This window comes from Ceratina calcarata, unplaced genomic scaffold (genome assembly GCF_001652005.2).
Source record: "Ceratina calcarata isolate Rehan_Ccalc_2016 unplaced genomic scaffold, ASM165200v1 scaffold188, whole genome shotgun sequence".
Taxonomy (NCBI): domain Eukaryota; kingdom Metazoa; phylum Arthropoda; class Insecta; order Hymenoptera; family Apidae; genus Ceratina; species Ceratina calcarata.
The window spans coordinates 175,099-188,497 of NW_017140295.1; the positions used below are offsets into that span (position 1 = coordinate 175,099).

The following is a 13,399-nucleotide window of genomic DNA, read 5'->3' on the forward strand; positions in this document are numbered from 1 at the left end:
AATGTTGTATAAACATGCTTCATAAAAAAAAGTTATAATAAAAATATGAAACTTAAAGTCAATAACGAGTTCGTTGTTGGTATATTGGATTGTAACAATAATCTGAGATCACCATCTAGAAACGTATTGCGCTCAATCTTCCCTGAAAAATATATTAATTTTCTGTTTTCCGTTGTCATTACAATGCAATGTGATTCCCTCAACATAAGTCGTTACGATTAGACGCATTTCTTTACTTAAACGCATTTACTGTAAATTGCATTTAATTATAATGAAGTCCAACATTGAAATAGAAACAAACCGTTATAATAAACATATTTTTCTTATTTCTACTCATAGAACATACTGGTACAATTTGATCATTTAATCAGGGAACATCCTGTGTAGAAATAATCATTGTATAGAATGCATACAAGTATATTATAAACGTATTATCACGAAATGTACCATCCATTTCAAAACCGAAAGGAATGAAATACTATTTTTGAACTTAATAAACTATTATTGACTTATTTTTAATAAGTTCATACCCATTCGTATAAAAACTAAGGCACTGAACATGGATAATGTTACAGGGCTAAATACACCAGCAAACGTTCCCAAAGTTCGACCATTGTCTGGACCCAAGCTACCAAATTCCACGTATCCATCGCCTTCCGTTTGTTGAGATCGCCCAAATTTAAAAAGTCTGCTTAGTCTATAAAGAACGCTTCTTCCATTAATCAATGGAACCTTCTCACTGCTGATCTTGATATGTATGGGATCATTATTCATTGAACCCACTTCTGATGCCATCATGTTTCTGACGTGCTAAAACAAATGATTCATTAGAAAACTCATACAATTCTTCTAATCAGTTCCTGCATTTATTTCACGTAAAAGTATAAAGGCAGTGAAACTGCGTCGTCTATTTATTACAATAAAATTTTCACAAATCCTAAATAGGATTATGTCGACAAACCGTTATAATGAAGCGACAAGTATTTGAAATTATGATTTATTTAACGAAGTACCTTGATATTAGTTTAATCAGCACTGTCACACTATCTTATATTGCTTTAATAATGTATAAAAATGTTGTTTCACATAATAAGCGTCAGCTTATGATGTCATCTTCTCCTGAAGCGCTCAGATTTCAGACCAGCTCAGGCCTCAGGCTCAGACGTCGGGCGCTCGGAACGCTCGGAACTCGGAACTCGAAACTTCGGAAGTGTCAAATCGCAATTAACTACACAATTCGAAGTTGTTGAACTCGTCGAAGGAAAGTACTATAAATCACTGACAGCTGTTTAATGCATGTCAAAAAAACAATATTCCTATCTATAGACAACCGATTTCATGATGTTCACTCTTGTAAAAAAGTTAAATGAGATATAAAAAAATGTTTATATGTGTGGAGTCATAGAATTCCGTATTATAGATGAGAGTACTTTTATTTAAGTAGCATCAGGATTAATCACTCGTCTCATATTTTTCATATTCTTATCTACTGATGAAAATGATTTATAAACTACTGCGTAAATTATTGTAACACATGATTCAATTAAAAAAGTTGGCAAATTAGAGTTAATAATCATTCTAGCGCGCCACACATAACGGCTGCCGCTGCCGCTGCCTTTACTTACGAAGTTACACGAGTTATACTCATACACCTCATACACTTCTATGGATCAGTAGTTTGTTCAGAGTGAACTAAAGTTTGTGAATTTTTAACAAATTCTAAGACTTCGACGTTTTAGAAATAATAAGCTTCTTATAGCAAATGGCTACTCTCGAAGATAAATCTCTTTGGGAGGATGGAGAGGTAAAAACGAAGACTGTTTTGCATAGGTTAAGATAGAATGACAAGCAAAATTATCGATGAAAATGAAAAATAATATATCCTACTACTTAATTCGTCTTGATTTTCATTATACATACTGTGATTTCAATATAGAATAAATTCCATTTAATCCATTTAATCCTGACTTCGTTATTTAATTTTTCTATAGGAAGCTTTAGGTGAAGATGTTTGGAGAATGTCTACAGATGAAATCGTATCCCGGACACGTTTGTTGGACAATGAAATTAAAATTATGAAGAGCGAAGTGATGCGCATCTCGCATGAACTTCAGGCACAAAATGACAAGATTAAAGAAAACACAGAAAAAATTAAAGTAAACAAAACCCTACCATATTTAGTATCGAATGTCATAGAATTGTTAGACGTAGATCCTCAAGATATGGGGGAAGAGGACGGTGCAGTTGTTGATCTGGATGCACAGAGAAAAGGAAAGTGTGCAGTTATTAAGACCTCCACGCGTCAAACATATTTTTTACCTGTGATCGGGTTGGTTGACGCAGAAGCACTGAAGCCAGGTGATTTGGTTGGTGTCAACAAAGACAGCTATCTTGTTCTTGAAACATTACCTGCTGAGTACGATGCGAGAGTCAAGGCTATGGAAGTGGATGAAAGACCTACAGAACAATATTCAGATATCGGTGGCTTAGACAAACAAATTCAGGAGCTGATAGAAGCAGTGGTGTTACCTATGACGCATAAGGAAAAGTTTGAGAACCTTGGTATCCAGCCTCCCAGAGGTGTGCTATTGTACGGGCCACCAGGGACTGGAAAAACTTTATTAGCCAGAGCTTGTGCAGCTCAGACGAAATCGACTTTCTTAAAACTAGCAGGACCACAGCTTGTTCAAATGTTTATCGGGGATGGCGCAAAATTAGTAAGAGATGCATTTTCACTTGCTAAGGAGAAAGCCCCCGCGATTATTTTCATAGACGAGTTAGATGCGATTGGAACGAAAAGATTCGATTCGGAAAAGGCTGGTGACAGGGAAGTGCAACGTACTATGTTGGAGCTATTGAACCAGTTGGATGGATTCAGCTCGACCGCTGATATTAAAGTAATAGCAGCTACGAATAGAGTAGATATTTTAGATCCAGCCTTGTTGAGATCTGGGCGTCTGGATAGGAAGATAGAATTCCCGCATCCAAACGAAGAAGCTAGAGCACGTATAATGCAAATTCATTCGCGTAAAATGAACATGTCTCCGGACGTTAATTTCGAGGAATTGTCGAGATCTACTGACGACTTCAATGGCGCTCAATGTAAAGCTGTTTGTGTAGAAGCGGTAAGATATCATAAAATTATCGTATGTTGAATTCAACAGGCATGCATTAACTCGCTACTCAGCATGAAGCAGCAAGCTTCAAAACAGTATCCGGGCGACGTAGAACCGATTACATGCTACTCTAGTGCAATACTCAAATGAAATTCCTGATAAATCCATGTGGTAAAATTGAAGTACGTTCGTAGTATTCAGTGATAAAGAAATAATTATAAATAAAAATAGATAGGAAAAGAAATGTCAAAATTAATGTAGCGTGGAAAAAGAAAGTTCACATATATTATATATATTTTTTCTGTACTTTATACATTGACTTGTATAGATTAAGGTCATGTACTGACAAAAAGAATTCGTGTATGCGCACGAAATCCTACCATTAAACTGCATTGTCAAAAATCTCATTAGCAATAAAATTTGCATTCATCTAATTCACTTTACTTATCCGAATTTTGCACTGCACCAGGGCAGTGTTTGCTCGTCGAAATTTGCTTGCTAATAGTGCAAGATACCCAAATACGACGATTGCATTGCACTGATAGAGAGAACATCAATCTAATGCGTGGCATCGAAGAAGTTTGCGCTAATGCGTGTTATGTCGAATTCATCAGTGGAATTGGGCCGCGTTTCTTACGATTAGTATCTAATGTCTCGTTTTCTTTTAGGGTATGATAGCACTGAGGCGCAATGCTACTGCAGTTACACACGAAGATTTAATGGAAGCTATTAATGAAGTCCAAGCCAAGAAGAAAGCTAATCTCAATTATTACGCCTAATATGCATTACTCACTGATTCAATTATTAAGATACGTTTTATAATAAGTCAGGACAGAGGCACCGGAGTAATTGTAAACAGAATTAAATTTAAAAACGTTTATCGTTTCTATATAATAAATAATTCAACATAAGTGTGTTACAAATTATTGCAAATTTTGTACTCTTATGTTTCGAAATAACGACTCCGGGAAGATTAGTATGGAAAATAAAGTAACATCAATTTCTTTCTAATTTTATTTCTGATAATTAACACTATTTCATTTTTTGAATAATTTACGTTTTTAAATTTATGCATTTTAGACAAAATACTGTTTCCATCATCTAGTTCTTTACAATATTTTTGAAATACAAAACAATCTTTATTTCATATAGAGTAATGGAAATAAAAATTTATCTTAATATACATTGCATTTTTTCATCGCCTTCTATGACTTCTCTTCTTGATCCTGAAGAAAAGAGAAAAAATTGTTAATAATGTTTCAACTAGTCAATGATTCTTCTGTTCATATTAATAAAATCTTACTTCTTTGGTCCTTTTACAAAACACCAATCAACGGAAATAGGTTGTCCTAAGATTTCTGTTCCATTTAAAGCTTCTTTAGCTGCTTGAGCTTCTTTAAATGTTTCATATTCTACTAAGGCATATCCTTTTAAGAAACCTGTTCTTCTGTCCAAATTCAAATGCAAGTTTTTAATTTGCCCAAATTCGGAGAACTTGTCTTGAATGTCATCCTCTTGTGCCTCCTCATGTACTGAGTTTATAAATAAAATCCATCCTTCTACAGCTGCAAAATGTATAAAAACGTATAATTATTATTTAGTAATGGCCATTAGAAAGTTTTTTTAACCACTTGCGCTGGGAAGGCGTGTCACATGTAAGATGTTTATGTAAGAAATTCGCCTAGGACTTGGTGTACTTACGCGCCTTACAGCGCAGCTAGTTACAATTAGAAATAGTGATGGCTAGACTTGTTACTTAAACAAGTAGAAATAATAAAATTATAATGATAAGGTCAGTTGAAAATATAACTCCAAGGCCTTGAATAATGTACACAGATTCCAAGGATTGCCAAAATGATTAAAGGTGGATTGATCTTATTCATCGAACGACTAAAACAAATGTGTTTACATTAGCGATAATGAGGGATTAGTTTATTGTGTGATGACCAATCCTGAAGTCTATTGAAGTCATGTTAAATACGATAATAATCAGCAGGTAATTGAGAAAAATATTTTTAGGTCATCTGCAAATAGCAAAAATTTGCAGAATACGAACATCGCCAAAATGTCAGTAATGGAGATATTAAACTAATTTAACTAAATGGAGAAGAGGTATTAAATACAAGAGGACTGAAGGATCTCAGATTTTATATGAATGGGTTTTGAATAAGTACTATTATATTTTATAACGTGGAGACCAGTTCGGTGGACGATATTCTAGAGTTGGTCTAATGAGAGAACAATAAAGTATTTTTAGGATATCGGAGTTTTGAAAAAAATTAGAGGTTCTATAAATAAGGCCGAAAGATTTATAAGAAATAATAAAATTAAAATGATCATTAAGCTAGTGTCAGTTGAAAATAAGACTCCGAGGTCTCAAATATTACACACAGTCTATAAAGGATTCCTGATCTTATTAATCAAACGATGAAAACAAATGTGTTTACCTTTGGTGACATTGAGAGATAGTCACAATTCTGAAGTCTACGTCACATTGAATATAATAATCAATGGAGAAATAATAGAGAGAAATATTTTTAGATCATTTTAAGGCACAGATCTGTGAATTTTCTGCTAATGTAAGTTAATAAAAGTATAAATATATATAAATTTTTCTTACATCTTTGTGGGCCTGGTTCATCGTCATCTTCCTCGACGACGTTCATGGACTCGTAATGACCAACATCATCGCGAGTAGAAACTAATTCTGCACCATGTCCTCTACCTTTCCTTCTCTTCGCTTTTTCTTTTAGACGTGCGATACCTTCTACAAAACACGATTGGAAATATATAAATAAAATTAGAATAACACTATAAAAATTGTATATTCGAATCAAATCCAAACAAAGTCAGAATACGAAGAGGTTATGGCAAATGACGCTTAACATATAATTACGAACATTAGCCAGAAGCAAAATGATTGTTACTTACGATCGCCTTCATCGTCAACTTCGAACTCTTCTGCGTTATCAATGTCTAATACATCTGCCATAGTTGAATTATTATGTTTCTTCGTTCAGTCTTAATCAACAGGCTCGTGCGTTCACACTCAACTTGACGAAGCACGAGTTGCACGACTTGCACAATCTGCACAATTACTGCGACTGCGGCATGAACAGGCACGAACACAAACACACAAACGCACAACCGGACCATTGGCCACTGATGGATGAACAATGAGCAGAGTGGGATTTTTTAAGCATGCGCACTACGATACGAGTTATCAGTAGCGTCCTAGTAACGTACTTATTTTTTTCAATTTAAAGGTACCATTAGATCCCAAGTGCGAAGCAAGGCTTGGACTCCAAGAAACCTTTTTAAGAATAATCTTGAAAATAAAATATTACGCTATCTGACTGCATATCATTAGAAATAATCATTTGTCAGTTTAAATTTGGACGTACAAACAATCTTTTTCTATTTTATTTATTATTTGCAGTTTATTAATTTTTCACTCTACTTTTTACTTGATCAAGTACTTTTTAAAATAATTTCCAAAACTCTCTAACTCTATATGTGAGGCTCTTGGTCGTTAAGTAGCGTAAATCGAATGAATTCATTATAAAAACAGCAACTTTTTGTTATCAAATCAATGCCTTTATTTATACTGGCAAAAAATATTAATGAGATATGTATGTGAATGATATTGTAAATAAAGTAATTGTGACAATATGTGGAAAAGTAACTCATGATCGGGTTGTAAACTCACTTCGCTATTTTACAAAATATGTTAATTTATGCTAATATATTATTTTCGATTGAAGGAAACTAATACAAGTGAGGCTACATTTGATTAGAATTTATTTTAAAATCCAACACCCGAACTTTCAGAAAACTTCACTTGGCAATCGGGTTCATACAGAAGAAAAGAGAAGACGTAGAATCGAATGGTGTAAACCTATATTTTTGGCCAATTTAATGGGGAATATGAAAATTTCGCCTTATCGCGCTAATATCAGAGTCTACCCCTTAATAAAGTTCTGATAACATCGATACTAGTCACGTTTCAAATGTTTTGCAAAATCGATCTTTGCATATGGCGTATAAAGAACATCGCTGCCAAATTTCAATTCATAATGGCCAAATTAACAGATCATGTAACAATAATGATTCCACCTAAAGAAACCATAAAAAATCTAACTCAAGAAGTAAAATGACGCTGTCGCAAATACAGAAACTAATGTAAGAATTATACATAATATATATAACTTATAACAATATACTTTCGTGGCAATATGTCTAAATTAAACATTTTTAGTCACATAAAATGGCAACTGGACCCATAACTGATAATAATCCGAAGGCTTTATTAAGAAGCGTTGATGATCCACCCGATGAGACTAAAAGAAAATTAACTGTTCTCGAGTCACACGGATACATTCTTGGTAAAACTGTAGGTGCCGGTTCATATGCTACTGTAAAAGTATGTTATACACCCAAGTCATACCCGTTTAACATTAGGAATATCAATCATTAATGATTAAAAACAATTGTAACAAAAGATTGCAAAATCTGATCGACATGATTGTCAAGTAGCGGTGAAAATCGTTTCCAAGTTTCAAGCACCGGGGGATTATTTAAAAAAATTTCTACCCCGTGAAATCGAAGTTGTTAAAGGTCTGAAACATCCAAACTTAATTCGTTTTCTTCAGGCAATCGAAACAACTCACCGGTTAGTTAATTAATCTATTATAATATTTAAAGAATGTAATTAAATATGCAAGTAGAAAAATGTTAAATTATTAGAGTTTATATCATCATGGAATATGCTCAAAATGGGAGTTTACTAGACATGATAAGACGCGATACGTACATTGATGAAATTCGTAGCCGTCGATGGTTCCGACAACTTTTAGAAGCTATCGACTATTGCCATGCACGCGGTGTAGTACACAGGTAAATTATGAAAATACCCGCTGAGCACCATTTTATTTAACTGAACAATCCGATTTAAGAGACGTGAAATGCGAGAACCTTTTGATGGATCAGAATCACAACATCAAATTGTCCGACTTCGGATTCGCGCGCGGGCAAATGAAACCGAAGAACGGTATAGCTCCCTTAAGCGAAACTTTCTGCGGAAGTTACGCATATGCATCTCCAGAGATATTGAAAGGAATCCCGTATTTACCTCATTTATCTGATGTCTGGTCGATGGGAGTAGTACTCTACGCGATGGTTTATGGACGTTTACCATTCGATGATACAAATTACAGTCAACTTCTAAAGGTACCCAGGTACATTAAAAAAAAAAGTAATAGGGCTTCTTAACATTAATATTCGAACAATTACTTTACTACTGTTTTATCTTTTTGGCGATGCAGCAAGTACAAAATAAAGTTACATTTCCTAAAGAACCAAGCGTGTCTCTAGCTTGTCGTACCCTTATTTCACGAATCCTAGTACCGCAACGAGTACGAATAACCATTGATAATATGAGAAATGACGCTTGGCTCGCCTCGTCTCTTGTTACAGCTCAAACATCTACCACTGATACTTTGGTAATACTCAAATTTATTTTATCCAGTATCTCACTGATTATTACATCTTGATGATTTTATAGAGCGTTCCTGCAGTGCCGAACATAAAACAAACAGCGCTTGAAAAGAATAAAGGGACGAACAAGCACACGACTAATCATAGAACTCAAATAGTCGAGGTTCGCTCCTCTGATTTGAACATGCCGGAAAATAATAATAATAATAATAATAAGTATCGATATTTGAGATAGATTTTTAAACAATGTTTTTTAAACTTCTACATCTGGTTTGATATAAAAATTACCACAATGCTATGGCACTTTTACTTTGTATTTCCTCTTTAGTTTTCTCCATACTTACAAATAGTGTTACTCTTTTACAAAGTTCAATTAGACAATACAGTTATATTAAGCTATGACCTAAACAACATCTGTTAGCAAACAGGACCTGCCCAAATGCATCGAAACGAATACAATACGTGGCATTGTACTCGTTCAGTCATAACATAGAATGATACTTGGCAATCATAATCAAAAGTATTGTGCTTATCACAAAAATGCCAGGGGCAGTTACTTTATGGATACTCCTTGTGTTATCTGCAAAAAAATTATACTGTATTTCGGATTAATTAATTGAACGACAGTTCTAATTTCAAACGTACCATTGGTGTCGGTTACTGGTTCCCAACCCAAACTCCGATTAACAGCCATTTTCCATTGTGAATACAATATATCTCGTTCTGAAATAAAACATTTTTTCAAACATTATTTATGCATCAAATGAGGTGCGCGATTACTCACAAACTTTTCCTATTATCCACTACGTGATTCTTATTGAGTTTCTCATGTCAAGAACGGACACAAGTATGTCACGTACCATTTCCGAAAAATAGTGGTTTTTGTAAAAATGGATGATTTTCGAGGAAAACGAGGTCTCACATGTTTCTACACATGATTTCTTTATCAGAAATGTCTACAGAATATAATAAAATTTTCAGTTTATAATAATACCATATAGATAATCGAAAAGTGCTGTTTAAATTTTGAGTACAAGCCCGGATAAAAAATTTGAAAAATGCGACCTTCACCTTTTTCCTTACGACTTCTAAAAATCTTAATTTTTTCGCAATCTTTTGTATACATAATTTAGTAAACTAATTCACCTAACTACTGAAAAAAATTAGAGCGTTTGGTCCGATTTCAAAAGATATATTCAATTTTAAATAATATTGTATCATAGAAAGTCTGCTAAAATGTTGCGTTCTTATTTTTCATCTAATACTTAATTTTCCCTGAAATTATGCATTTATACAAAAACCGTTATTTTTCGAAAACATTACGTGATACAGCGTTTCCGCTTCCGAATTCATTTTTGGCATGAGAAATCCTATAAGAATCATGTCGTGGATATTGCAAAATAATTTTTATACTATTAAAATGATATTCCAACAATTTACCATCTTCACTTATTGAAGGTAGAAATGTGTCATTTGGCACAGCAACTTCTACTTTTACATCCCATTTACGTATACCATCTGCGGTTCCTGCAGCTATCGCAACTCCGAGAGCAGTAGTTTCACACATCAACGGCCTCACTTACTTGTAAAATTATTCAGTTAAACAAACCATATCCCTCATACTTATATTTAGTTTTGAGAATAAGATACATTATTCAAGAAATATTTCACTTACCAACTGGTATTCCGCAAATATCTGCTTGCATTTGCATCAATAAATTATTGTTAGTCATTGTACCGTCTACTAGTAATTTAGATAAAGTTAAACCAGTGTCCGCTTTCATGGCTTCTAATATGTCTCTTGTCTGAAAACAAACTGCTTGCAAAGCTGCTTTTATAATATGTGTACTATTAGTGTCTTCTGTAATTCCACATATAACGCTGAAATATTAATACTTTGCAAGGGATATGTAGCAGTACAATTTGTCAAAGTTTCTTATATTATATTATCCTGTACTCATAATGCTACGTTATTGTGTTAGTTACCTTTTTGCATCCTTCCTCCAGTATGGAGCATATAAACCAGCAAATGCAGGCACAAACGTAACACGATTATCGTTAGGTATTTGCTCCACGAGAGATTCAGACTCTTTTATATCGGATAATAAGCCGAGTTTATCTTTTAACCATTGAATAACAGCTCCAGCTATTGCTACTGAACCTTCAAGAGCATATATTGGCGGCGCCTCTGGCCCTAACTGATAAGCAACCGTTGTCAGCAATCCATGAGACGAATCTACAATCTTCAACATTATTTATCAATAACTAATTTATAAGAAGCAATCTGTTGTTAGGCAGAATATTTCTTACAGCAGTTCCAGTATTGTATAAAAGGAAACAACCTGTGCCGTAACTATTTTTCGCTTGTCCTCTTTGCAAACACATTTGACCAATTAATGCTGATTGTTGATCACCCAGACACTGTAGGAATTAACAATTATTTATAGACTGTAAAATAGAATTATTGTTTGAAATTTCTTTATAGAAGATACGAACTCCAGATATTGGTACTCCAGACAATACTTCATCTTGTATATAACCGTAAATTTCTGACGAACTTCGAATCTCGGGTAAAATCTCAGGTGGTATATTAAAAAATGATAACAGTGTTGGATCCCATTTTAGAGTTGCGATATTCATTAACATTGTTCTTGAAGCATTTGTGACATCAGTGGCGTGAACACCAAAATTTGTTCCTCCAGTTAAATTCTGTAAAAAGAAGATTATTCTATTTTCCCTGTATACACTTCGTTACATGATTATTATCAAACTGACCCAAATCAACCAAGAGTCAATGGTTCCAAACATACACCGTTTCTTATCTAATGCCTCGCGAACTCGAGGTACATTCTCCAATAGCCATTTTAATTTTAAAGCACTAAAATATGGACTGATTGGTAAGCCACAGAGAGGCTTCAAATAATCTTTATTTTTATTACGAATTTTCTTAAGTATTTCGTCTACAGTTGCAGTGGTTCTCATATCCATCCATCCTAAAAATGAGGATATGTATTAATATTTGAATTACAGATGAATTAAAATTTGCATATTGATACTAGCATCCTACGTCGAGGGTTCGTTCGCGTATTTAAATATTTGTTTGAACAATTATTTGTCTAAACAAATGCCTTTATAGGTAAATATACCTATCAAGTCGATCAAGCATGAGAATGTATGTGCAAAATTTCTACTCAAACAATGCAGTAGTTTTTGGGTGATTGAGCAACAAATATCCATCCAAACTGTCGCATGTGTACAATATATCTTACTATTATACAAAGAGAAGGAATTTGTTAGCCAAAATTTAAGAACGAGACTGAAACATCTACCATAAGGGTGTAACTTTCTTACCTAGCTCTCGTAAGTGTTTTCAGCGCTCATACGCTCAGAAGAAATAGAGCTATATTTTCATTATTTATAACAATATTTTTTGTTTTAAAAATATATAGTAGCTCACGAAAGGAATTCGAACTCCTTATGATACTCCGAATTATATAAGAAAGCCATAATCTAAACTTTGATCCACAGACTTTAGCCATTTTTTAGATTTTGCTAACATGCAAACACTCTCTTTGTATAATAAGTAGACAGCGGATGTTTATGCAAAATAAAGCATTTACAGTACTAGTTTAAGAGATGTGTTTCAGATGAACAATTACTTTATCATTAAAGTATTGAAATGTGCATTCAGCTTTTGGTATTCTGTATAGTCTTGCATATTATCCATACTGTTCATAATTTTTGCACATTCAATTTTCTTATAAATGCTTAAAATCCGCTACCTAATAACAAGATAACAATTTGTATCAATGATTACCTATAGCATTATATAATGGTTCTCCAGTAATAGAGTCCCATACGACTGTAGTTTCTCTTTGGTTTGTTATTCCGACTGCAACTATATCACTAGGATCTATGGTAAGCTGCCTTAAATTAAAAACTGTTTGGTGAAGACATTCCCTGACTGCCTTTAATATTTCTAAAGGATCTTGTTCAACCCATCCTTCTTTTGGGCACGACTGTGATATTGAGACTTGATGATATGTTAATACTTCAGCTGTATCTGCAGCAAAAACCTAAAATAAAGATGCGCACATAATCAATAAATAAAGTAATCTGATCAATTATTGAATTTTTTATTAGGGCTTTATAAGGACAAGACTAATTGTGCTAATCAATCCTGTAACATCATTGGTTGATGTATTAGTACTATTAGCTCATGGAATTGTGTAATAAGTTGATTCAATTAGTCTACATTTTCGACCAAATTACTTGAGAGGCAATAATGATTTATTAATGTGAATAACGTGTAAATAGGTACCAAAAATCTGGCATTATTTGTCCCTTCATCGATTGCGCCGATGAGGGGTCCGTATCTACTTGTCGAATCATTTTTATTCATCTCATAGAAGAATTGCTCGTGCACTTGTCAGTAATCACGCGGTTTTGTTTATCTACACTCAGCCGGCGTTTCGAAAACTCCGGCGTTACAATCATGAATGCAGCATTAACAGCGAAGTGTTTTAGGCGGACATGGTACTAAAAGGTTAGGTAACTACGGTAATCATTCACATTCAGTAAAAATAATCGCCCTCAACCACTCGCACGTTGCTGCCAGCACTTCATCGATCGCTTTTCTCGGTGATGAGTAACAATTCCCATGCACCAATGTCAGTCACGGACTGAATACCGGTTGCCATTTATGGATGATATATATATACATATAAAAAAAAAGAAAAAAATGAGATTCACATGAGACCTTTTAATTGGTTCATGAAAACATTTTT

The 13,399-nt window shown here is 33.9% G+C and overlaps 5 protein-coding genes across 8 annotated transcripts in view; 2 read left to right on the top strand and 3 right to left on the bottom strand.

Moving 5' to 3' along the window:
* The window catches only part of LOC108621914 (solute carrier family 12 member 9), a 6,498-nt gene extending 5,253 nt beyond the window's left edge, over positions 1-1,245 (bottom strand). The window contains exons 1-2 of the mRNA XM_018019516.2: positions 1,014-1,245; positions 531-810 (exon numbers count right to left, since the gene is read on the bottom strand). Of these exons, the coding sequence (XP_017875005.1) occupies positions 531-798 (268 nt within the window). The 5' untranslated portion in view covers positions 799-810; positions 1,014-1,245. The remainder of the gene's footprint in view (positions 1-530; positions 811-1,013) is intronic.
* Rpt5 (26S proteasome regulatory subunit Rpt5) lies at positions 1,175-4,027 on the top strand. 2 transcript variants are annotated; one of them, XM_026811091.1, is made up of 3 exons: positions 1,175-1,265; positions 1,996-3,125; positions 3,785-4,027. In XM_026811091.1, exons 2-3 carry the CDS (start codon positions 2,019-2,021, stop codon positions 3,893-3,895), a joined length of 1,218 nt encoding a protein of 405 aa, XP_026666892.1. In that variant the 5' UTR covers positions 1,175-1,265; positions 1,996-2,018; the 3' UTR covers positions 3,896-4,027. The 2 variants fall into 2 exon arrangements, with proteins under 2 accessions (XP_026666892.1, XP_017875006.1); XM_018019517.2 differs by lacking the exon at positions 1,175-1,265 and adding an exon at positions 1,627-1,804 and having other exon boundaries at positions 1,992-3,125.
* Positions 4,028-4,178: 151 nt separating this feature from the next.
* On the bottom strand, positions 4,179-6,209 carry tsu (40S ribosomal protein S12 homolog tsunagi). The gene is made up of 4 exons (XM_018019518.2): positions 6,048-6,209; positions 5,737-5,883; positions 4,420-4,681; positions 4,179-4,342 (listed from the first exon to the last, which is right to left on the bottom strand). The coding sequence occupies exons 1-4, from the start codon at positions 6,106-6,108 to the stop codon at positions 4,312-4,314; spliced, it is 501 nt and encodes a 166-aa protein (XP_017875007.1). The 5' UTR covers positions 6,109-6,209; the 3' UTR covers positions 4,179-4,311.
* Positions 6,210-6,291: 82 nt separating this feature from the next.
* Positions 6,292-8,847, top strand: LOC108621918 (testis-specific serine/threonine-protein kinase 4). Its single transcript, XM_018019523.2, has 7 exons — positions 6,292-7,298; positions 7,375-7,539; positions 7,619-7,788; positions 7,863-8,012; positions 8,072-8,345; positions 8,441-8,617; positions 8,680-8,847. Exons 2-7 carry the CDS (start codon positions 7,384-7,386, stop codon positions 8,845-8,847), a joined length of 1,095 nt encoding a protein of 364 aa, XP_017875012.1. The 5' UTR covers positions 6,292-7,298; positions 7,375-7,383.
* Positions 8,845-13,335, bottom strand: LOC108621917 (glycerol kinase). 3 transcript variants are annotated; one of them, XM_018019519.2, is made up of 10 exons: positions 12,934-13,334; positions 12,430-12,688; positions 11,388-11,605; positions 11,109-11,321; positions 10,923-11,033; positions 10,599-10,855; positions 10,288-10,493; positions 10,053-10,190; positions 9,258-9,335; positions 8,845-9,192 (listed from the first exon to the last, which is right to left on the bottom strand). In XM_018019519.2, exons 1-10 carry the CDS (start codon positions 13,012-13,014, stop codon positions 9,095-9,097), a joined length of 1,659 nt encoding a protein of 552 aa, XP_017875008.1. In that variant the 5' UTR covers positions 13,015-13,334; the 3' UTR covers positions 8,845-9,094. The 3 variants fall into 3 exon arrangements, with proteins under 3 accessions (XP_017875008.1, XP_017875009.1, XP_017875010.1); XM_018019520.2 differs by having other exon boundaries at positions 9,117-9,208; positions 12,934-13,335; XM_018019521.2 differs by lacking the exons at positions 8,845-9,192; positions 9,258-9,335 and having other exon boundaries at positions 10,070-10,194; positions 12,934-13,335.
* Positions 13,336-13,399: the final 64 nt, after the last annotated feature.

Bases quoted from the DNA above. Each gene is read 5' to 3' on its own strand.
- LOC108621918 (XM_018019523.2), top strand. From the start codon at position 7,384: ATGGCAACTGGACCCATAACTGATAATAATCCGAAGGCTTTATTAAGA. The intron at 8,013-8,071 runs GTAAATTATGAA...ATCCGATTTAAG, and splicing joins GCACGCGGTGTAGTACACAG to AGACGTGAAATGCGAGAACC. The intron at 8,346-8,440 runs GTACCCAGGTAC...TTGGCGATGCAG, and splicing joins ATTACAGTCAACTTCTAAAG to CAAGTACAAAATAAAGTTAC.
- Rpt5 (XM_018019517.2), top strand. From the start codon at position 1,763: ATGGCTACTCTCGAAGATAAATCTCTTTGGGAGGATGGAGAG. The intron at 1,805-1,991 runs GTAAAAACGAAG...ATTTTTCTATAG, and splicing joins CTCTTTGGGAGGATGGAGAG to GAAGCTTTAGGTGAAGATGT. The intron at 3,126-3,784 runs GTAAGATATCAT...GTTTTCTTTTAG, and splicing joins AAGCTGTTTGTGTAGAAGCG to GGTATGATAGCACTGAGGCG.
- tsu (XM_018019518.2), bottom strand. From the start codon at position 6,108: ATGGCAGATGTATTAGACATTGATAACGCAGAAGAGTTCGAAGTTGAC. The intron at 5,884-6,047 runs GTAAGTAACAAT...CGTGTTTTGTAG, and splicing joins AGTTGACGATGAAGGCGATC to AAGGTATCGCACGTCTAAAA. The intron at 4,343-4,419 runs GTAAGATTTTAT...TCTTTTCTTCAG, and splicing joins TTTGTAAAAGGACCAAAGAA to GATCAAGAAGAGAAGTCATA.
- LOC108621917 (XM_018019519.2), bottom strand. From the start codon at position 13,014: ATGAATAAAAATGATTCGACAAGTAGATACGGACCCCTCATCGGCGCA. The intron at 10,856-10,922 runs GTAAGAAATATT...ATAATGTTGAAG, and splicing joins TATACAATACTGGAACTGCT to ATTGTAGATTCGTCTCATGG. The intron at 9,336-10,052 runs GTAAATTGTTGG...GTTTTATTTCAG, and splicing joins ACCTTCAATAAGTGAAGATG to AACGAGATATATTGTATTCA.